At 37.4% G+C, this 25,600-nt stretch overlaps 1 protein-coding gene across 1 annotated transcript in view; it reads right to left on the bottom strand.

Moving 5' to 3' along the window:
* PEX7 (peroxisomal biogenesis factor 7) overlaps positions 1 to 25,600 on the bottom strand; it is a 43,534-nt gene that overhangs the window by 2,221 nt on the left and 15,713 nt on the right. Inside the window, exons 6-9 of the mRNA XM_040060165.1 lie at positions 21,778 to 21,884; positions 21,276 to 21,389; positions 18,074 to 18,129; positions 11,723 to 11,822 (exon numbers count right to left, since the gene is read on the bottom strand). Of these exons, the coding sequence (XP_039916099.1) occupies positions 11,723 to 11,822; positions 18,074 to 18,129; positions 21,276 to 21,389; positions 21,778 to 21,884 (377 nt within the window). The remainder of the gene's footprint in view (positions 1 to 11,722; positions 11,823 to 18,073; positions 18,130 to 21,275; positions 21,390 to 21,777; positions 21,885 to 25,600) is intronic.

The raw sequence follows: 25,600 nt of genomic DNA, 5'->3' as shown, positions 1-25,600 counted from the left end.
TTTCAACTGATTGTTCCAAATAGGCAAAACAATGTAACTGAAAATTAAATTAAGGAGGGACACATGAAACTCCAGACCTTGTCATGTTTCTTCTCTTGAGTCTTAGGGTCATTTTACCATAGTATCTAAACATTTCATGACCATATCTGAACGACCTTCTTATACTTGCAGATACAGAAATTTGTTATAGACATTTTCCCAATGTCTAGTGCTGAGGAATGGAAAACCAAAAAAGTTCAACAAAATTATACAGGAAATTTCCTGAATAATTAAGCCAGAATTTCAGTCTCATGCTTGATAAATTATGAGCTCACTGTCTATTGTTGAGAAGAGAGATGTGTATTTGCTGAGCATTGGAATTTGGAGGCCGTGGTGTTGCTTCAAGCACTACCTAGACCCCCACTAGTCTGATAAGAAGTGGTGCCACTTGTGGCAAAGGCATCTTATAAACACAGTAACTGATTAGAGCATAATTGAAACTTTTCTGAATTCAACATCCCAAGCTTCCCTCAATGAAGGCTTGAACGTAAGACTAGAAAACCAGGGGGTTAACATAAGTCTATAGTGTTTAAAGATTTTAATAATTAACAAGATCACAAGGAAAAATACTACAGAAAGCTTTAGGTTTGAAAATTAACTGAAAATGCACTTTAGAGTCTAACAAAGTCAAAGGGTTAACCACACTGACAATTACTCAAGAAGATGACTTACCACATATATATTCACAAAATATTGTGGGAGACAAGAACTAAGGCAAACAGAAGAAGAAAGAGGAGAGCTAAAGAGAAAAAGCTGATGAGGTCCACAAATAAATGTAAGCCAGTCTGGCTGAAACCATATTGCATTATCTTTACAATGGCATTTCCAGTTGGGATCACAAAAGATACAGTATTGGATCCTCTGCACAACTAGCTTCCTTCTGCTGCAGACTGCAATTCCTGTTCTCTTCTAGAGCCAGAATGAACAGCTGCACATTAAAAATTTGGAAATACAACTACAGTATTTGATTTCAGACTATAATTAGCCCATTTTGTGTTTACTATACTGCTCTATTATTCATTTTTATTGCTTCCTTAGCTGGTTCTACTTAGTTATTTGAAGTGCTTTCCATATACATCTAAATGGGTCAAAAAAACTCTTGACAATATGTCTGTCTATTCATACAACATAATAGAGCTTTCTGTAGCATAATGTTCTGCTGCACTGCAGTCTCTCCCATCATACCAAAAAGAAAATTTTGAGTTTTCCACTGAATGCTGTGTAGAAGCTGGCAATCAATCACATAAACTACTGGTTTTTAACTGTTCTCCACAGCTACAGATCAATGTTCTGTAGGCAATACTTTATATTTTGTGGAGAAACAAGGCACAAAAATAACATTTGGAAAAAATCCCATGGGAATTCCCACCTGTTCTCAATGTAATTAGCATCCCTGAAATCACCTCTGAACAAATACAGAACTATTTAATCTAGCAACACTAAAAATAAACAGGGGATATTAAAAGAGTTTGAAAAGGATCCCTTGCAATAAGTTGTCCAACTCATTGACTTAATGATACCACATGAAAGGAGAAAACATAGCCAGCCAACAAGAGGAAAACAAAAGCTACAGTAAGTAACAGTGAATCAAATTCTCCTGTGCAGCAGGAAGTCTATAATGGAATACTGATACCAGAAACCTTGATGTAAATACACATGTGAAGTGCAGCAAACAGGTATCTATGGGAAATTGGGACACTGCAGCATGGCAGAACATTAAAAAATGAAATGGCATCTCCATTTCTCCATACTTTCTCCAAAATACAGCCAAGACTGTCAGAGAAAGGGGGCAACTGTAAGCTAAGAGTGCAGCAGCCAGCATGCATTGATGGAGAATGCCACGTGCCGCTTTGCAGTAGCTCAGAGATTGTCACTGTCTCAAGTACAAACGACTAAGATGAATCCTAAGATAAAAAGAAGGACTTGTTCATGCAGCAACTGCATCAGTTTACAAAATGTCTTCTCCTTGGATTTTGCCTTTTATCTTGTGACCTGTCTCGTACAGTGGTCTTATGACAGTTGTGTGCCTTTCCCCAGAAGAGAAAGTGGGATATTGAATGGAAGTGCTTTAAAAGTATTTAGAAATCACAGTTCTCATGTGACATATGACCATTTTTAATGCATACTTTAAAGCACTTCAGCCTTTTTTAAAAAATAAACTAAATGCCACTTAATTTACATATTAAAACAGAAATTTTACTGGGATGAAGGCTCATACAGCACACCTTAGTAAATAAATATAGCATACAAAAAGAGGCAAGTTCCTAGAGCTTGTGTTTTGACCAATGAGATGATGTTACTGAGAGGTAAAGAAAATCCTCCTGTGGTGGGATGAAGACAAAGGAAAACTGAAAATGGATTCACACTTTATTTGCAAACCTGATAAACGTCCCTGCCATTAGGAGCATGAAGGGATGGAAGTTTTCCTCCTGTAAAAAATGTCTGCTGCCTTTGGGACAAATTTTACTCAGAGATTCCAACAAATCTCACTGATTTTAGTTTTTAGAGGGAGCATTTTTTTTTTTTTTTTTCCCAAACTAACATGCCAGCAGAGCAGAGGACAATTTATTTCAGTTGCAAAGAACTGTATAAATTGCAATATCTTTATAATATTGATGATTTTGTATGGCATATTTTGTATGTCATGCAACTTTCATTACTATTAAAGAATACTCTTGTAACTATAGAATGCAGTTTTACTGTAGCAACTTTTAACTACTGAACTGCAGGGAAAAGCAGACTAATTAGAGCTTAATTGTAAAACAAGAATATTCTCTGTTGCGCTGACTGATAAACTACATCAAGAAATAATGCAAACAGAAGAAGCCTGGTAATTCTAAGTCTGGTAATTTTCATTGTAACTAAAGCTACACGGAACAAGGGCAGTCTAACAACATGACATTTATTAATTGTCTTTAATGTTTTTATTTCAGCAGCAAAGCTGCGGTACCAGCATATACACTAAAGGTACTATACTGTTAATACTGCAGAATAAATATCGTGCCAATTTATCTGCCAGCAAAGATAGAAAAACAAGTACAGAAAATGGGGATCACTGTATTTCTCTTCAAGTAAAGCCAAAAAGCAAGCAAACAAACAAAAAACTGCAATCATTCCAGATAGCTAATTGCATGACTAGAAAATCACAGTTCAACTCAGCTAAAGCAGCTATCCTGTATTTTATTGAAATGTTTATCCTTATGTCAGAGTATAACAATGTTTTCCACCAACTGATTTAATACTGACATCCATTCATTTATCAGAGCCATTTCCATTGACTCACTAACTGATTTACTCCCTTGACAGGCCCTCTGTTTCCTATTCATCACAATCATCTTGCCTTGCAATAGACTTAGACCTTTTCCAGCACCCGAGGGCAATCCATTCAGTCTAGTGCAATTACCTGCATGACATTCTGCCTCTTTACTGTTCAGAGGAAGCAAGAGAACAAGAGAAATCTCCCAAGTTAGCCACTAACTTTTTTTATTCAGTACTTGAAGGCACAATAAATCTGCAAGCCCTAATCAAGATTAAATATATTCAAAAGAACAACTAAAAACTTAAGAATTCAATTACTCTTTATGAAAGGGTTTAATCAGAACAAAGGACAGCCCTCTCTAGATTAATATCTCCAGAACTATCTTGGTGCCACCGAGTTTCCAGAGTGCTCATAATGAAGCACATGATAATATGTAAATGTGCCTGAGAGAGACCCATTTCTCAGCTTCTCCCCATCCCATCTTCAAATGAGACCTTTTTTTTTTCTGTAGAAGAGTCAGCATAAAAAAAAAAATCAGCTCTTGACTTCCATTAGTTGTATTTCCCTTCCTCTTTTAGTTTCTTCTGTGTCTTCTCAAACAGAATTTAATGGCCTATTTATATCATTATTACATATTTTTGCGGGATCCTGAACATCTGCTAAGCTTGTGGGATGAAGATTAATTGAAGATAAAGCAAGCTATTAGGTTTGCTACTCATCAAATTATTTTCACAGGTTGAAACTAATTGGTCAAGTTCATAATGGATCATGCATGAGTTTCAATTCATTCAATTATCTATTTTCTTCTAGAAAATCTGGACCGCTATTGTGATCTGTTTCGTTAGCAGTTGCCAGAGTGAGCTGCATGATGCTAACCTTTACATGAGAGTGAAAGTGACGGGAGTTTGCAAATAAAACTTTTTATTTTCAATGTGCAGTAACACCAATATTTTTTTTTTAGTTTACGTTTGAAAAAGCACACCTTGATTTGAACATTATTTCCTGCAAAGATAAAATGAAACAAACCCCAGAGCAGAACATCTTATAAAGATCTAGGTTCAAACTAGAATTATCAGAAACAGATGCTCCAAATGCTGTTTTAAAAATTTGTTCCTTTCTTAAGGAAAAAAAGAGATAAAAGACTTGAGGGGCACTATTTTTCACACTGCAAAGATACGTCACAAAGAACGGATCTAACAAGCGAGAGCTGTCTCATCATATGTTCTGTTGCTCTGATATAGGCAAGATGACTTGGAAGCCATGCCACACATTCCTAAATGCAAGTCTTCCAAGTGTGCTTTCATCAGTAAGTGGTAAAGGAAATGGAGATGTGAGTTGCAGGTTAGAAAAAAAACCTTGAAATCTCCAGAGATTTGGTAGCAATTCCTCTGTATTCTAAAAGTTGGGAGGAAGACATCACCTCAGTTTTCCAAGAACTGATTTAATTGTTAAGTCAATTTTAAGTTCTGTAGAAAGTACAGTGGAACTGCAAAATGCCTTTCGGGGCTGATACTGACCTTGGTGACCCCAAATGCAGTCAACTTACGTCAGTGAAACAGTTTTCTAATTATCCTATCCGACCTTGAAGTTCATCCTTCAGCTCAGAGTTAAGTTCAGTCCCTTCCTTTTGGGATATAATCACAAATAATCATAAGACAAACAGTATCCTCAGTAACAGCTGCAAAATCCTGCTCTCTTCCACTGAGTTTCACTAGTGCAATTCACCAGGACTTCTCGAACGTTTACTGGTCATGCAGGACAGAAACATAATCCACTGCAGTGAGTAAAAGATGGGGCTCACACAAGTAGCAAGTATTTGTAAGCCATTGCACCAAATAAAATGCACAAGCAACACATTTACTGAGTAAGAAAGTACTGTCCCCCATCCTTCCCAGCATGTCAGTATCAAAATTGATTTTCCTCTCCAAACACTTGCAGCTTTTACAAAATTGTGATGCCTGACAGAAACCTTTCCAAACACCAAGAAACTTCTGCTGATAATGGCAAACAGTGACCATTACTTAGGAGTGCCTAGCTTTGACTTACACAGTGAAAGTTTAATTTTCACAGTCTGTGAAAATTACTGCTTACAGTAAGCAGCAGTAAGAAATATCCCCTTCTTTTAGCCCCTCCAACTCAGTAAGGTGTTCAGATTGGTTTAACACTTGCAGCTGGTGAAATTTGGTAGTTTCTGGAAAAAATCCACTCTGAAATTAGGTAGGTAGGTTCTTTTTATCTCAGAATCAAAGAAACGGCATCACTTTAGTAGCATCCTAGAGAAGGACCATAAGGAGAGACTAAAGAGAAGTACAGATAGCGTTATAATGATAGCAGTGGGATAACCAGAACAGCTGGATGGAAGCTGTCAGCCCCTATGTAATTAAGTGTAAAAGGTAAGAGCAAGCAAACAACAGAAAAAAACCCAGAGAATGTCTATTTTTCTGTACATTTCCACAAGATGTAACTCCACTTTTATATGGAACAATCAACATTTCTGGGCCTCTTGAGCATCCACAATTAATTTAAATGAACAGCAAAATACATAGCCAAACAGCCTTACTAAAGGCATCATCTGCATTTATATTTGGCTGCACTGGTTAAGCCAACTTCTGCAGCCCATCCTGTTCTTTCTGCTTCCTGTGTTGGCACAGCTAATGCAGCACACTGCAAAAGCTGCACAAAGAAGACAAGGAGCAGAACAGACCTGCACACCCAAACTCGACAATGATCAAAAATTTACCCATAAAGCTGGACAAATATAGAACTAGATTTCAAGTTACCTTCAGGGCATGCAAGTCAAGTGTATATAGTTTGGCCATGGCCTCCCTCCAGCTAGTAAGAAATGACAGCTTTAAAATTTCAGTGATGCAGGACACCATCAGTTTCATGGGATCAACAGACCAATGCAGGCACCTCTTCTCAGCTCTACCATTGCCTAGGTGCAAGGAAGGAGCAGACTGTGGTTTGGCAGAACGTGCTGATGACACCCCACAGCTTTAGGAAGAAGCGGAAGCTCAGGAAGGCCAAATGGCAATGCCAGTGTGACACAGAGCACAAGAGGCACAGGTACCACACTGGTACTATCACTGTCTCCAAAATATGGGGTGCTGTGTGTGTCAAGGTTTAATCCCCACCAGCAACTGAGAACCTGTTGCTCACTCACCCTGACTCCACCAGGTGGGATGGGGAGGAGAACTGGGAAAAAAAAGGAGGTGCAGCTAGAAGGTTAGAGAAAACAAGTTTCCTTCCAAACTTGTTGACAGAAGTAGCTATTTACACAGACAGCCGCTCTTTTGTAGTGCAATTATGATCCAAACATGCACAATCACAGTAGAAACAAACCCTAAGTGGTCACCATGTGTGTTGTACACAAGTAATTTTAAAACCTAGAGTTCAGCATGCATTTAGTTAACAGATGATTTTGAACTAGAGAACTGACACTTGGTTCATTCTCATTTGGAGCTGACCATTTTTAATTTCTAAAGGGAGCACCTAAGCACTGTACATTGTGGAGGCCTGTTCAGATCTGGCATGTCACAGATGTCTTAAGTGCTTTTCACATATCAAGTGCTCTAAGCCACTACACTACTTGCCATCTCTCCCACTGAAAATTACATATCCTTGCAGTTTAGGAATATCATTGTTCATACCACAGAAGTATAGAGAAATGGAAAGATTCCTCTCCTCTTCCCATTAGATACTCCATTCTGTTCTCAGTAGTACAGAATCAATGGAAATCAGTAATTTATACTTCCCACTGGCTGCTTTACAGAGTTCAGAACAGATGTCAGGTGTAGCTAAAAAAGATTTTTAGATAAAACTGTCAGGTGTTTTTACATTTGTGTTAGGCAAAATTGTTTTAGAACTGCAACAGAAACGGCTGGGTATCTTTGCATCCATGATTTAAAGAAATTCATGATACATGTGCATTTTCTATTCTTTATATACTTATAGAAATAATTTCAGAATCAAGATAAGAAGAAAATGTTTACAGGATCTGTAATTTTATCTGTGTTATTAATGGATTGCCTGGAGATATTTGAAATTAATTCCTGACTCACATATGGCATTTAACCTACAACAGAAGAAAAAGGCTGCTTTTAAATAAAGCCGCAGAAGTAACATCAAAGGAAGTCACCTACAGCAAGTAAACATGAATGTAAACACAGCAAAATCCCAGGAAGAGACAGCTTAAAGGAGTATTTTTATTCATCAGAACATTCACAGATCACATACAGGGAAAGTAAATATCAGGAGAGAAGTAAGAAATCCAGTGAGCTACAGAGCACAACTCCACTACATGGTCTAGCATTACCAGCTCCAAGCAAGGAGTAGTTTATAGCCAATTACCATTTTTTAATCCTTACGTATATCCTATGTCTATCTAGTGCATACACAAGGAAGCAAACTTTAGTTGTTTTTCTTATCCCTAAACTTTCGAAAGAACTATCTGGTTTTAAAAGCTGCATACTCTTAAGGTTGCTGACAGGGTAAACAGATTTTCTCAGTTCTTAATACTATACATCATCACAAATTTAAAAGATTTTTGGTGCTTAGGGTCTTGTCAAGTTCTCATGTGTGCCTAGGCTACTTTGGCTGAAAGCTGGAATTGGGAGTATTTTCTCCTGGAAAACATGCCTGGCAAACACTCACATCAGCACTTGCAGTTTAATACCCTGAATATCATGAGAATCCTTTCTGTTAATGCTTTGTAGTGAAAAATGCACATTTTTCTATGCATCTGAAAGTTTGTTCGTTATTTCAAATTTCTATGAATCTGACACCAACATTATGGTGGGGAAAAAACCCTCAAACCAAAAAACACCTACTTTTTATATATAGAGGCAGACAATCCAAAATAGATACTAGAATATTTAATTAAGCACAAAGGAGTTTACTGTTTCATCTAGCTAATTCTAGTGGGTCTCTTTACATTCCTTATGATCAGATTTTTTTCCACATGATCCCTCTCTTAGCCCAAGAACCAGCTTGCCTGCATGTACCTACTCTCTGCCTGTGTGTTCTGTTCAAAGCTCAATCAGTTCCACAGGAATGTCTTGTTATTCCTAGATAAATAGCTACTTAATCACAATATCTATTCTGAACACTTTCAATAGTGCAGATAATTTTTTCCTTGACATGTAAAAAATACTTTAAAAATGCTGAAGTTCATTGTGCAAAGCCAAAGAAAATATAATTTATCTAGACAACAAAAGATATCATTAAGAATGAAAGCAAAGGTTAATGACCAGAATGGTACTTAATTTGAGTATAAATGAATAGCTTGTCCATTATAAATAAAATACCCTGCATTCTCCCTGGATCCTCCTTCTCTTCCTCCCTGGAGGAGAGAAGCAGTTCAAATATGAAGTCGTAACTCCTTCTAAAGCACACAGTGAAAATCACAAATCATGCAAATAAATGAAGAAAACAAATAATGGAGCTCGTCAGATTGATAAAGAACAGACATAAAGACAACCTACATGTTTGGAACAGCAACATAAAATTCAAGCAAATAATCTTTGTTGGATAGATGCAGAAGCCAGGGAAAGACTCCAAGGGCTCATACTGGAAGCAACTATTCAGCAGGTGTTCACAGAATCATAGACTGGTTTGGGCTTAAAGATCATCTTGTTCAAACCCCCCCTGACATGCACAAGGACACCTTCCACTAGACCAGGTTATCTGGCCTTGAACATTTCCATCCACAACTCTGGGGAACCTGTTCCAGTGTCTCATCACTCTCACAGTAAAGAATTTCTTCCTTATACTTACCAATGATCTCTCAGTTTGAAGCCATTACCCCTTGTCATATCACTACACGTCCTTGCAAAAAGTTTCTCTCCAGCTCTCTCAGAAGATCCCTTTAGGTACTAGAGGGCTGCTACAAGGTCTCCCTGGAGTCTTGTCTTTTCCAGGCTGAACAATCCCAACTCCCTCAGCCTGTCTTTGTATGAGAGATGCTTCAGCCCTCTGATCATCTTCATGGCCTTTCTCTGGACTCATTCCAACAGGCCCATGTCCTACCCAGAGCTGAACAAAGTATAGCCAGGGTGGTGTCTCATGGGTTTTCCTTGAAAAATTAGGGTTATATTTCCCTTGTGGTCACTCTTTAACTTAGTTTGAGTTTAATTTTATGACAGATTTTTAACCTTCTTTAAAAAAAAACACGTTCGCCATTTGCATTTCTGTGATATCCAACCCTCAGAATACATTAAATCAACTCAATGGAAAAAAACCAGAGGAATATCAAAGCTGTTGCAAATGCCAAACTTCTGTCTGGAACGCACACTGGTACTCAGTAGTCATGGATATGTACCCCAGATTTATAGATTTTGTGCACTAAGTCCAACATCAGTCTTGTAGAATTTCTGTGTAGAAAAAAAGATACCTGAATGCACAAATGTCCTAGTGTTGACTGACACCATCATTTTCCTTTTTTCAACATAAAAGTGCATGTGTACTTTCCTTTCAGTTCATTGTCCACCATGAAACAATGGGCTTATAGTCAAAGTAATCACATCCTCAATACAAAATGAAAGAAAAAATCTTCTCTCATCATTCAGTTCAAATGCAAACCCACACCAACTTCATGGAAAACTGAACGGGGCTCAGCACATTGTCCTAGGTTACAATGTGTCCAAAGCATGTATTCTATCACCATCTACATGAGCTGTTGAAGCTAGGTTGGGCAGTGTTTCCCTTGCCTCCTCCCTCCAGACTATCTTCTGTTAATGGCCCATCAATGCCCTGCTGCATGACTCATAGATAACTCCCTCCAGGAGCTATCTCTGTTTAATGGGCAATCAAGGACCCATTACAAGACTGATAAAATGATATCAGCCCATTGTGAGATGCTCAGCCCAGGGGGAGGAGCCAAGCATTCCCACCTGGATATAATCTGGGATTTGGGACAGCACAGGCAGCCTTACCCACTAGATTCCCCAAGGACAAGAGCTACCAGACGACTTTTCTGCAGGAACACTGCTTCAACAAGACAACTTCATCTGGACTGCTACCACCATAGTTTCAGGTTGTATTCTGACTCTGTCAGTGATCTTTTGTATTATTGCATGTGTTTGATTTTATTTTACCTTTTTTTTCCCTCTCCTATTAAATTTTTTTTCTGACTTGGATTCTCTCGCTGGTTTTGCCTTCAAGCCAGCACACATGTGCCCTGCTGTGGGACTGTGAAACCCTAAATGTACTGTGTTTGCTACATATGCTGCTCCCTCTGGACCCAGTGCAGCCAAATCACATCCATGCAGCCACTCGGGGGGAAGCTCCAATCCCCAGCAACTGGCCGTTAAGTATTCTTGCCTTGCACTGATGAAAAACAACCTGAACCTTGAAAGCTTTTTTCAGCCTTACAAATTCCCCCATGTGTTTCACAGCAGGGCCTTGTGTACAGTTACTGCAGCACCACTGAAGCAACAGAATTTAAGGAACAACCAACCAGGCAGAAAACCCACCAAAGCTATCATTTAGCTAGACTGGTTCCATGTGCAGTAAGCTAAGTATTTTGCCAAACTTACTCCTATCTCCTGTGTCCTTTTACCAGCAGAAATTACAACGGTTTTAATTTGCTTTGTCCAAATAGAAGGTGAATGCAGATCTTACAGTTTTTATCTGGGGTAAAAAAAATAATTTTACGGTGAATTTGAGAAGAATCTAAATGAAAATTATATCTCTGGCATGTTAAATAGTGCAGTAGGAACAGTTAATATGCTTACAGTAATTCTTGTGTGAAAACTAAAAGCTTTCTCATTTTAAAGTAAAAAATTGACTTCAGTTTTTCAGAATTTCTTGTAAAAAAAAAAAAAAATTCCTACTACAAAAAAAAGAATCCTCTGTTTACAAAATAGAAACAACAGTAGCAACAGAAGGAGAGGGGAATTCTCACAGAGCCAATACACAAATAAAGGCTACTGATAAAACAGGTTCTACTTATTCACACTAATAGCTGAGGGCTTTTGAATTTCAGCCACAGATTAAACCTCTCCTAGTCCTCTAAGCAGTATGCCAAACCAGACCTAGGCAACATGTTTGATACTACCAACATTTAACTTGACAATTTAAGCAGATGGAAGAAAGCTCTGTATCTCAGCTTAGCATTACAGACTCTTCTCTACTGTTCTTCCTTCTGAAACAAAATACTTCATTTTCCCAGAGCTCACGATGGCTTTCAGTTATCTGATTTTGCAATCTTGTCTGTCCTGCCCTTCTCTCCCACCCAATGCAAGGAACTGCTTCACAAATAAAAATGGACCTGAAATGAGGTTTATTTGATAAGCATTCAGCCAGACTCACTTCCAGAAGCTAACTGCAATCTGGTGACTTATTCAGGATCTGAGTTCTGCAGCCCAGCCATGACCACAGTGCCTATAATAGACAAGTAAAAAGTAAATGCATCCCAGCTCTTACCTGACCACGGTTGTGAAGACTTAAATCAAGACCACATGTAAATTCAGTATGATGCTCAACTGTTTCCAGCAAAGGATTAGGCTTGGAAAAGTCCCAGAATCTATAGAGAGAATAAAAGAGGGAGAGAGAGAAAAAAAAAATCAAACAAACCACAATTAAAGTAATTGAAAGGCCATTTCAAAAATATAATGCAAGATATTGACAAATCTGCCAGGGTATTTAAAAAAGCAAACTCATCCACTTAGGAAACATAACAAATCATATTCCTGCAAAGCCATCTGCTGATTTGCATAAACTAAACCCCACTGTGCAAAGCCATCTTAGTGTCCTGTTGCAGAAACTGAGATCAAATTTGGCACCAAGGAGCAGTCGTTGGGACATTATTAAAACAGAAGAAAAAATGTAGGCTAGAATACTCTTGCTATATTTCTTGATGGCTGGGGAATTTCATCACTGAAAGATATTAGCATGATTTGTGATTTTTATCAGTTTTTGACAACTTTTTTCTTTATTTAAATAAAAATTAAAATTTTTATTCTTTATTTAATTACACATTCGTTTAGATATCTCAGTCATGCACATTATCAAATTTGAGACTGTGTTCCTGTAAAACAGAATTTAATACTTTGATTTAGTAACATATTTGTACTACACAGATCAGCTGCACTACAAAGTTAACTGCACTGGTTCATATTTTTAAAATAAAGTTTTCTTTTGAGGATTGGTTGATAAAAAATACTTAGAAAGTAACAATTCTGAGGTCCTCTACTTCTCCCAGCTACTGTCCCTATAGATGCAGTGTCCATCAATGCAATTAACAGTAAGTATGAGAGATGTAAGAGTAGATGGGATTAAAATATAGGTAAAAGACAGCTCACTCATGGAAAAAAAAGATTCAAATCCAGAAACTTCAGATAATAACACAATGACAAAACCCCGTATGATGGCACTGAACAAAGATTTGTTTCTCTTTATTGCTTTGTATATATCGCTGAGAAAATCCACAGGCTGCACAGCACATTTTGTGGGCTGTCAGCTGTAATCAAATTTTCTACAGCCCTGATTTTCACACAGGGGTCAATTATATGCTTTACTACTTCTGTAACAATCATAGAGGTCTCTCTGCCTTGCCTTTATTGGGAAAAGTGACAATACTTAAGAAGAACAGCTCATTATCAGACCAACTACAGTGGAAATACTCTAAGTTCAAACCAATTCAGGTAAAATAGCAAATACTGGAGCCAGCAGGTCAGTTTGTTTAATATGTAGATGTTATTTCCTTCATAAAAAGGAGAGTGGTATCAGCACAATGGCTATGCCATAGCAACAACCCTCTTAATTTTTTCCTAGTACCTGAGATCTAAAATAAACAACTTATTTTGCAAGAGAGAGGAGCAAAAGACCATCTCAGCATTTTATCCTCTCACATTTGTTCATAAGAAGGTAAGGAAACAAATCTTGTTTCTAAGTAATAGTGTTTGCCTTCCTTACCACATTAGCTTTCTACTAATTCTTGAAAGACAGATGCACATAACTGAAAACTACAATTAAAGAAGATAACTTTAGATCTACATGAATAAAGAAAACTAAAAGGGACCTTTTGATGAATTTTAAAAATAGTAGGACAATATAGTGTTTGCTACGTTAAGTCATGTTGTAAAGTCAGAAGTGTTTAGAGGTTAAGAGTACTGCAACTTAGTTCGAGTTCAACAAACAGACTGGAAGTTTTGATACTTTTTTTTAACATATAAATAATTACTAGCAAAATGTTCAGTCTCAGGACTGAGAACTATTGATGACAAATTAATGATGGTTCTCATAACAACTTTGCAATCCAAAGTGAGAAACACTGTCTATAGCACAGCTTCCAAAAACACCACGGTGACAACATTTTCCTCAGAGTCCACTTCCACCACATTCTGCAGACTGAGAAGGCAATGCAATTCTTCTAAGACACTGTTTACCACAACAGAACAACTGTACAGTGAAGGGAAGATGAGTTCACAGTACAAGTAGGTGTGCTTGCATTACTTCAGTTACAACTGTATCTACAGAGTTAGCAGCATGCACTTAAAAAAACGGGCCAGACAACCACATAGGCTTTTAGGGTCCCTTACAGGTTTGTACAACCTGTACAATCACACCTGAGTCACTTAAAACTGCTATTTTTACCTGTATTATGTATGAAGCCACAACTTCAGTCACATCTGCACTGATCACAAAACCTCAAAACCTATATGAGTGCATTTTCCTAAACTTTTAAATGCTGAACTTTTCAAAAGTATAACTTCTCCCTCATTTCTCTACAGTTTATTTGTTTTACATGTACCTGGCATGCAATTCATAAGCTGCACATGAATTGCAAGTGGACTGCTTATTCTGAACAAGACATTATGAGAAGAGAGGAAGTCTGTCATGCCACGCAGTTTTGTACTTTGTACTACCCACAGCAGTGTCACAAAGACCCGTGCTCCCCGACCAAATCACTTTTACCAACCCAAATGTAGCTTGTCCTGTGTATCTCCTACCTTGTCCTCACTCCCACTCTACCTTTACCAACTGCACCGTCACCACTGGCTGGGAAAAAAGAGGTAGCAAGTATCATTCCAGATTTCAGTGTCTGTGCAATGCATGTGTTGTGGCAGCCTGTTGCTACATGATGAGGAGCTAGCAGATCAGTAAGATTACTTGTGGTGGTGAATTCATGCTACATCTCTTACCTTCCTTAAGGCAGTACTTGGGGTTTCCCTCTCTTGCATGCTCATGAACTTCCATTAAATTTGTAAAAGCTTAGTAAATTTAGACTACAGGTTTCCTGTCAAATCTAGTTGAGTTTTGAATAGGTTCAAAAACTGCTCCAGGAAATGATTCTATGAAAATGCACAGATGGAAGCACAAGGAACAACTCATCAAGTCTATGCCCTTCTGGGTAAGAAAAAAATATATATGATAAATATTTATTCATAAAAGCTTTACTAATGCTCTTAGGTTACAAGATGTCTTCATACATCATATTTTTAGGTGCGTGTCAATCAGCTGTTTAGAGGTTGCTTTCCATAAAAGCCCACTCAATGACTAATGCTAGCCTTCACACACAACCACACTGGGCACAAGTCACAGTAGCATGTAGACGTATAGAGCCAAGAACCTTTCAAGACCAACACAGAACTCAGTGCTAGTTTACTATGTGTGTATCACACAATCCATCCCCCTGCTCCTATTCTCTAATTCCTGTTCTGACTTGTAAAAGCTCTTCCTGCAAACTAGAAAAACTTCTGTCAGAGGAGAGCTTAGTGTCGAGCTACTTCTGGATACACGCCAATCAAGGCAATGATGTTACTTCAGGCATTAACTGGGACCATCTAACTATTTCCACACTAATATTCTGAAGAGATTACTTCATTACAGTTCCAGTGAAGAATCAACATTATGAAGCAATCTGGGTATAGAAGGACATTTTCCATCTGAGGAAAATAAGAAAAAAAGAGCAAATGAGCAAACACCCACCTTTTCACCTTGAAGGGAAACAAAAAAAAACCCCACAGAAAAAGAATACAAGGATAATAAGGATAGCTAACTAAGGTGAAACTCAGTTTGTTTTATGATCAGCCTTATTCTGTAAGATTTCTTTGTGATCCAAGTTAGTGAACTTGTACACAGTGATGGAGATCTGGAGATAGTGGTTTACCTTACAGTGTGTTGCAGAGATGATGTCCAGTATAGTACAACTTTTAGCAAATATTGCTTTTTTGCCTTAGGGACAAGCTTCTGTGGTAATAATTTAAGATCTGGCCTGATACCAGCTCAATGAAGCTCTATAATTTATCAGATCTTCTGTTCAGATTTTGGTGAGCACTGTCTGTGACTAATGCACCATGATTTCTTTTTCATACTGAAGAGTCCAAAAATACAAAATGGCGATTCCAGTAAAAGATGACACTGATGTTCTACCAAACTGAATTTTGACAGAGATAACATTTAAGAATATGCAGGCAGACATAAAGTATCTCTGGAAATGTTACAGTACTTTGTGTATTTCCTGGCATTTTAATGATTCATTTGTGTTCAATCTGCTCTTTAATTAGCCTACATTTTTTCTGAGCTCTTCCAGAGTAAGGAAATGGTATAGAAAAAATTTGTCCGAATGAAGTACTTACTGGAGAGGTATTATAAATCATTATACCAAGGTATGTAAAAACTCAAGTTCAAATCATCATCCTCTTTTTCTCAGCTCCCAGTATGAAGTTGTCGTGTGAACTAGGTCTCTTCTCAGTAGCTTGACTACACTGCTCGCATTCTAATCATTATACTATTTGCAAAGGAGGAAGCTAAGCATTGTTAACCTTGTTTTCAACCTACTGTTTTTTCTTTTAGATATCCAGTTGTGATTATGTGCCAAACTAGCTGTACAGCCTGAAATAAACAAAACCCCTGCCTCTTACATGGCAGTTTGATAATCTGAACTAAGATTTGCACCTGTTCGGTTAAACTAAAAAGCTTCAGCAACGTTTAAGATTACAAAGTTCCAACAGTAAAGCATTGCTCCAATATGATGCTCTATTCTGTTATCTACTATAAATTAATGACTGCAGGTAATTCTGAGCTTCAGACACACTTAAGAACAGAAATAAATAACATCATAACTAAACTGCTATTAAAATAACACTGCAATTAATCTGTTTTTGAGGGACTGCCATACCATGCTGTTCTATGAATCAAAATTCAGCTCCCCCCCCCACCAAATGGGGCTAAAAAGTCACAGGCCTTGAGTAGATTCAACAAGATCCATAATTAATGTCATGTACTAGTATCCCTACTTCTCTTCCACCTTTTATGTATTTATCAAGGATTTTTACTCTTAAATTGAAATGTACGTGTATGTGTGCCTATATTCACGGCCACACATCCACATGTGTGTGGTGTACCTGCATGTGCATATATGACAGGATGTGTGCATGTATGTACATTTGGAATGTATGGTGCACCCCGTAAAATGATAGTATGTGGTAGAGCTACCACATACTCTTTAAAAGAGATATTCCCGAATCCTTATGGCAACATTTTTCCTCCATCATATAGGATATTTTGCTTGTGACACCTTTTCCAAAGACTTTCACCTGGCCTTCTTTGTTGTTTGTTCACTCATATCAAATCCAAAAGTTTTTGAAATCTGTTAAAAATATGTATTTCATATCTTCAATTCTGCTGTCTTTCCCTAGTCATGACAAGTAAATATTTGAACAGAAAAATAATGCCCACAGTGAATTTTGTGAAGAGGCCCCCAAGCTCTGCATTTATAGACACAATGCTTTGTGAGTTAGTACCTCTCTCCATCTCTTATGGCAATTTCCACATACAAAAATATCAGTGCCAAAATTGCACTAGATCAGTGCTGCATGAAACACAGTAGCACCAAACCTGAAGGATATATAGTGGGTGTCAAAGGGGAAGAGCATGACAACACAATCAAGTCACTTCAATGCTTAATGGGTTAACTTCATGATGCAACTTTATATGATGTTATGGCAGAAGACTGGATGGATTTATGATTTAGCAACGCATACAGGCACTGAGAATTAGCAACGGAACCTCTCTAGGTCTGGTGTCAGACCAATCAGGACACAACCAGAAGTGACATTACTTGAGATGATTTAGACAAGTGGGATAACTTTGCAGTCCTTTATGGAGGCAAGAGGGCTTCTCCCATTTCTTAATGTACTGCCTACTACATTCAGTCCATGTTAGAAAATTAAAATGTAGATCAAAGAATGTGACTGAAGTAATCAAGAATACTTCATAGTGTATTGACTTATAACACTGTGTATCTTAAGGAAATCCCAGTATCAAATCAAACTTTAAAACAACTGTCCTATGAGATCCTCAGCAGTATCAGATATACTGAGCAGCCAGGGCAACTTGCAGAAGAGCTGAAGACCTTCAGCATACACACTGTGGAATACTACTAAAGCTTCCTCAGATACTGGTAGGACAAAAATTTCACTCATAAAACACCTAAATAAAAATGTGTCACAGAAACATGAATTCACCTAACTAAATTAATTTAAGAGGGTATTACCTTCCTTTCAGACATTATCACAGTTGGATGAAACTATGTTCAGAAGAGTGATGTGAAAGGATTGCAGAAAGCATCAGACAGAGCAGCTATTGCTCAGCAGAGTAACTGAAGTAGCCTTTAATGACAAACCCATGCCTTTTCAACATAGGTTATGAAGCATCTGACAGCAACATTAACTGCACTTCAGTATATCCACTCTGGAACTGTTTTCCATTGCAAGCCATATTGAAATAGATCATCTTTCTATTTTTATCCAGTTAGAGACAATACAGTACCTTACAGTAAAATCATAGGAGCAAGAGGCCAATATGGTTGCGTGGAATGGTGAAAACTGCAAGAAAACAAAACAACTTTTAAAGTTAAAACATTGTGAACATATACAGACTTACTGTAAGTAGCAAGTTATCAAAGTTTAACAGTTTAAGTGGTCTTGGTTGGTACCACATCATGCTGCGACAAAACAGACTACATCAGTATATTTCTCCTCCATGCTTCTAATTACAAGGAATCATAGTATTAATAATCACAAGGAGTGCTCTGTGGGATCCTGGTTTGCTTAGATTTCATTACAGCAGTACCAAATAACTCTGCTGTAAAGTTAAGAAGTTCTGTAACAGTCATTAAATTCTGCTTTTGGCTAATAGGCTGAGTTTCATCTCGTTATATAAATCAAGTTTCAAACCAGCTATGTGATCAGTTAATTCTTTTCAGACAGACAAAATCTCTGCCACATGGCAGAGAATACAAGATTTACTGTCATCAATTACTACATCCTACCATTTTGAAATTATTTATATAAATGGGAAAATTGGAGAGAAGTGGAAAAACTGAAGGCAATATAGCATCACTTCATGATTTCCCCCTCTCCTACAGGGCAATTTACAGGATACACTCTTCCATGGACTCTTGCAGACTTGTTTAAGAATTGCAGCAAAAGAAGGATGCAGTTATGCAAAAATTATTCATCTCAGCTCTAGTTTTTTAACAACCTTCAGTTTCCAACTATTTTAAAATCTGTATTTCTCTAGCAGGAAATACAACAAGCCACTGACATAACCTGAGTTTGAAATACAGGTCCCCCACACTGTGGTTCATACTTAATCTTCCTGCAAGACTTCTAGTATTATTCACAGCAACTACAAAGTTGAAAGTTAAGTCTGGGCTACTGCCACAAGTTGCCAAGAGAGCAGTGTATGTTGATGCTGCTGAACTCTGCTGATAGAATTCTCTTTACTATAGCAGAATTGAGGGATGTGTATGCCCCAAACAAAACAAAATGGGTTCTGCACCTCAGGAAAATGAATACTAGAAGGGAAGAAGTCTGATGAGCAACAAAAAACAATGGTACACTTTTTATAAGCCCCCTTTGCATGTCCACATAGTTTTAGATAGAGCAAAACCATCATGTCAAAGCTTTGTCATTAACCTTAAGTATCCTAGACACTTACCTAAGCAAACTCTATCAAAATACTTGGCAGAGCATTACAAACGTAAGTTGAAAAAATGTGTATAATGTCTTTCTGCTACAAGAGAAAATTCTGCTCCATTTAACTGTAAGATACTACAATTTTATCTTCTGAACAGCTAAATATAGGCAGAAGATACCACCACATCATTCGTCCTCACTCCAACATATGCAAATATCTTTTTAGGTAAACCCAAAAACTAAAACTATGTTTCAGTGTAAGATATTGAAGCCAGCTAAGAATGTGAGAACCAAATCCACCAACATCAAAATCTCCCAAAAAATAATTCCAGATGACCTCAGTGCACTGATAATGCCCTGTACTGCAGTGAAAAACCACAGGAAATCTGGAATCCTGACAGTATTGTGCTGGGTAGAATTCCTTGCCAGCCTCACATCTGACAGTCAACACAACCCCTGAACAAGTGAACAGAATACAAAAGACAGGCAACCAAAGAGTGTGATTTCACGGTTGGTTTAAGCTAATTTCAGAGTGTACTGCTGCCAAGACTTGTGATTTCCACTTTCTTTTCTACTTCAAACTGTGTGCTCCTGTCCCCCTCCTTTGTGTCATGGATTGCAATTGCGTAGTTGAGCAACAAATTGAAACAGCAAAATGATCCAGACAGAAACTCGTCACTTTCAGGGACAGGGTTTTCAGTCAGAGCCATCAGCTGCAGCTTTACAATGCCTAGTGTCGGCACAACACAGGGGAAGGGGTATCAGTAGGGACAGCTGCCTCGATAGAGGCAGCATCCAGGCTCTCTCTCAGTTCAGGGTGAGTGGTAAGTTACACCACACGAGCGTAGATATGCTGCACCACCTCCAAGTGCTGGCCCACACTGTCATATCTTACATCCTTAGGGACTGTGTCTGTCTTGAAATGGAAGAAAGGAAAGCTTGGTAAGATGGAATAGAAGTCACGTACTCTCAGTACGTCTCCTTTGCACATGGATGCATCTGCTCCTATGAAAAATACTTCACAGGGTAAGATTAGAGAATAGTCATGCAGGCATTAAATTAGAAAAAAAAGACTCAGATCAATCCTGAGTGGGGAGAGCAGGCAGGGGTAGCTGTGATAAGGAGAGCAGGAGCTTCTCGCGTTGTCTGACCATTAAAAGGATTTGTGATACGGAATGATTACCTGAGTCACACTCTCTTCTGACAAATTACAAACTAAGCACTGTAACTTCCAAATACGTTAGAAAGACACCAAGGCCATGTGAAGTAAAATACCAACTCTGGATAACTTTTTTCTTCCAGTTCAGACTTCCTAGAGAATATTAATAAACATACCTGAGAGGCTTTAAAAGGATTACTTATTACCTACTTTTTCAGGAGACTTCAATATTGATGCATTTGACTCTCACATTCTTTGCTGGTTTCAATATTTTACACTGAAACATAGTTATAGTTCTTGAGTTTACCTAAAAAGATATTTGGATACATATTTTCATATAACATGAAAAAAACCTCACTGTGCATCTAGAGAAAATTCTTATTGGTGGGTGTTCTCGCTGTACACAGATCCAGTAAAGTCATCTGAAGCCTTTCATGCATAAATCTCTTTGAACACATTAATATTTTCTTTGTATGCACAAAAGTATATATTCATAGTATGTTCTGTATCTTGTCTTCTGTGAATACTGGCCTTTTGTGTGGAAAGACAAAGGAACAGCATCATTTAAAAATTAGTAAGGGTGTTTTCCCCGTCTCAAATTTCCCACATAATTTAGCTGACGTAAACTTTCTAACCCTCTCTCAAGCCCTCTAACACTCTTTGTGTAAATATACTGACTTTGAAAATGACATTTACTGTAAAATCCCAGCAATCTATGAAACGTCAAAATGTTTGACAGTGCTAAATTGAGAGTTTTCAAGAACAGCCACTGTAACATCTAAAATTCTGTTGGTTTTTTCCTAGTTATTAGATAATATAAAATATTAGCGGCTTCCAGAAAAATCTGTGTAACAATTCACTGATGGTCAATGGGAAATAAAATTCAACTTACTTTTACTCTTCTGATAGCGTAGGTATGACCAAGCAAGACGAACACTGGTTGCCGGATGTTCCTCAAATCCCAGCCTTTCAAGCTACAGTCAACTGCACCAGTTACCAGCAAGTTCTGATGATGTAATAAAAAACATATCTATCACAACAATTTAACTACTAAAGTGTAGCAATGTGTATGATGGATACAAAAGTTAGATAAATAAAAAAAATACAGATTATTAAATCATAAATGAAGTGATGTCCCCCATATGTAAGTTAAAGAGCACAGAGGAACACAACCTGATTTTCCGCTTTTGACTACTCTGCTCATTACACAAAAGAGTAAACGAAATCTCTTATCTCCTTGGAAGCTCTTCTGGAGACATAATAATGAATGAGAGCAACAAAGCAACTAAAGCATATTTTCATAAAGAGAAGATGCAGTAATGTCGCAGTAAAACCCCCTGCTATTTAATGAGAGTGGTTCAATTAGGAAAACAGTGGGATGAATGGTTTTATACCTCATCATATTTGCACCAGTCACAGCTCAAGACCTCAGCCTGGTGGGCTGGTATCACAAGTTTGACTCCTGGGGTTTTTACATCCCAAATTCTTAAAGTCTGATCACCTGAAACAAAGAGAAATTGACTCAGTGTTGTTGCATCAGTTTCAGGATTCAGTTAATCCATTAGTACTTAGTGGATGAGTGCTTCTTAGCTGTATGAAATACAAATGATTGCATGAGGACACCCATGCCAAATAAAGCAAGCAACATTATAGACTCATTATAGAAGTTGGATTGATGCAAGAAGAGGTATCTGAACTTACTACTGCTCTTTCATTAGAGAAAAAACTCCACTACTTCATTCTATTACTAACACTTCCACTGTTTTTTAAACTCAGATTTGATTAAAAGGAGATAGGGTAAAAGACTTAAATAATATTTAATTAAACTAGAAGCCATTTAAAATGTCTATTTAAAAATTAACTTAGAAGATCAGAATCATGGAAAAGCTTTCTTTCCAAGCCATCTGAGAAGTACCATCTAGTCACATGCTTTTGGCACAAAGAAAAGTGAACAGTATTTGATACACAACTTATTTCAAAATTCCTTCAAAGAAAGGAAAATTTATGATGTATCTTTCACCTGTATTCATCATGTGCAAAGCCTGCAGTTACTCTCATTTACTGAAATACTGGAAGATAAAGTCATTCTACTGTAACGATTACAGATATGAAAGGCAACATGTGCTTTGACCTTGGAGCACACACTCATGCACACACACAGCAATGGAGTCCAGCTTAAGAGCTGTTAATTGCCTGTGCCTCTCTCTTAACCTCCAGCCATAAATTTTCTTCTACCTCTAAAGATCTTCAGTATTTGTAAACATCCTTCTTACAAATTCAGTTCCTAATGGCTTGTAAAGACACCGAAAGCTGCATCAGCTGACAGGACAACTATGATTTTCAAGTTTTAAAATTGGGATCTTCTCATTAGCCCTCAATATTTAGCTCTGTGTCAGCAAAAATGGATTCTCTAGCTCTCTAGCTTACGGAGAGTGAAAATTAATTAGAATTTATTATTATTATGCTTATGTTCATTCAAGAGACAAATTTAATCACTAAAAGGTGATTAAAACACTCGTGATTTCTACAGGAAGCATGTGTCAATACTACCTAAATTAAAAGAACACTGCTCTATGCTGATACTGAATAAATTATTCATATTTCCTTATAATTATTATTTTCATGTCATTTATATACAAGCACTTTGATGGTTTTAGTGCCCTGCTGGTCACTGTCTGTAAAATATACATCTGGGCACAAAACCCCATACTTCTTTTCAAGAAACTGGCTACAGAACAAATAAAACCATCATTAGAGCCACAGCAATATTCCTAATTGCACGAACTACCAGACCCTGCAGACTTCACAAAAAAGAAAACCATAAAACATTTGGAAAGTTTCAATAAATAAGGCAAAGCTTGGTTCACTACACATCATGAGTCCAGCCTTATGACCATGGAGAACACAGGGAGCTTGCTCTGGTGTTGGCTGGCTCGTCCTCAGCCCTTACAACTGGGAGAGATGCTGCACTCTTGGTGGCTAAATTCCCCGTCTGTAGGGTGGGAACAACACCGAATTTCTCCCTGTTTTCACTCCCCTCCCCTACTGTCAAGAGGAAGACTGCTCAGTACCCGGATAGCACTCCTGAAAATGGCACGCTGCAGCCAGCTGAAGCCTCAAATGTCGCTACAGGGTTTATAAAAACAGGGCAACATATGGAGAGGAAGAAACACGAGCAGCAGGGTTTTGGCAAAAAAACCAGGTAGTGCTCCCATCCACTCTCCATTAGCCTTGCTAATCTGCTTGCTTGCAGAGGACAGTTCAGCTTGAGTTTTAAGTCTTTCTGAGATATTATAATGGACTTCTTAAAAAGCTTTTATTTTAATTTCATCAGATAACATAGATTTGAACGGGGAAACACATATTTCACTACAGACAGGATCGTTTTCCCCAGGCAAATAAATATATAAATCCAGGTGAACTAGAATGAACTGCTACAGAGATGCTACAGTAGCATTATGACGGCCAAAAGCATTTGGAAAAGTTATTCAGCCAATACCAATTTTGACACTAAATCTACAATTGCCCCAATTACTTCTTTTTTAATAGAAAATGCTGATGCATGAGAAAAAAAAAATGTTATTTTCCTTTTTTTTTTTTTTTTAAATTTCTTTGAAAATACTAGACTAAGCAGTTATTAATTCTGGTTGGCACTATCAGTGAAATATTTTTAATGGAGTAACATAACATGCAAGTGAACCTTTCTGTGAATAGAAAAGACTGATTTAAAGCCAAAGGCAAATCCAATTATTTCATTTAAGTGGGAAAATCAGATTATTTTAAAAAACCCCTGATAAACAGTGCAATCCTGACTCACTGCACATTTTAACAAACTTTTTTTTAACCTCAAACTTATTTCTATTACATATATATACTTACATTCAATTTCAAGAAACGTTCAGCTAAAAATTTTGCGATTGAGTACTGCAAATACTGAGCATGCACTTTTTCCACACGATAAAGCAAAAGTTGAATAATAATAATAGAAAGCACAAGGAAAGCACACCTAGAACAATCACATTCACTAACAGACACTTCCAATTGACATCCCAAAGTAAGCAACCACAGAAGTACCCAACACTTCCCCCATAAAATATTGCTATTTTTGTAAGAAGGAATTTCTCTATGGCAACAGATTTTTACTGGTCCATTAGATAATTATGATTTCAGAATTGTTTATACATTGTACTTGCTTGCTTTCTTTCTAATGAATATTTGTGAAATCTTGGACGAATCAATAAAACTACACAATATACACTCATCTATTCAAAACTTTTCAATTGATGCTAATCTACATGTGCATCATCCTTATACACAGGATAAAGATTGCTAATGTGAATAACAATGTCTGATAGTGAAAAGATAAAGTTTATTTCAGACTTAAATTTCATGTAGGCTTTATGCGACCATTTTTACTCACAGATATATTTTACCCAAATTTATAAATCATCAGCTCAGAAGTCCTGTGAGAACAACCACTTAAACAATCATTTCCAAACCGTGCAGAGGAATAATAGTAACTACAAAAAATAACTAGGTTTTTGGGAGGTTAATAAAACCCCATGAAACCTTAGACACTATCTGAAGGGGAAAAGGACTCTACCTAGGCCAGGAAGAATGTTTTTCAGGAACCAACTTCACTGGACCAAGTTGCTCAGAGTACCATCCCACCTGGTCTTGAACACTTGCACAAAGCAGGCATCTGCAGCTTCTCCGGGCAGCCTGTTCTCGTTGTTCTGGTGCCTCATCACCCTCACAGTGTAGAATTTCTTCATAATATCTGATCTAAATCTATCCTCTTTCAGTTTAAAGCATTATTCCTTATTCTATCACTACACACATTTGTAAAAAACCAAAACTATCACAATTAAAGTATGTCTGCAGTGCCACTGAATGATTACAGTTAACATTACTTGCTTACTTTACATGTATTTTTGAATACTAAACCAGATTAAATTACTTAGCCCGAATCAAACAGAAAATCTGTGGGAGAATTAAAAGCAGAACCCAAATCTCATGACTCAAACCCAATCTTTTTATGCATGTTAAAATGATGGTGTTGATTGTTTCTATCAGAGATAATTGTTCTGATTTTGGCTGAAATAGAGATGTTTTCCTTCCGAGTAGCTGGTATAGCGCTGCACTTTGGTTTTAACATGAGAATAATGTTGGTAACACACTGATGTTTTCATTATCATTGGGGAGTGCTTACACTAA

Source organism: Hirundo rustica, chromosome 3 (genome assembly GCF_015227805.2).
Source record: "Hirundo rustica isolate bHirRus1 chromosome 3, bHirRus1.pri.v3, whole genome shotgun sequence".
NCBI classification, from domain to species: Eukaryota; Metazoa; Chordata; class Aves; order Passeriformes; family Hirundinidae; genus Hirundo; species Hirundo rustica.
This window is presented reverse-complemented; position numbering and strand designations above follow the sequence as displayed.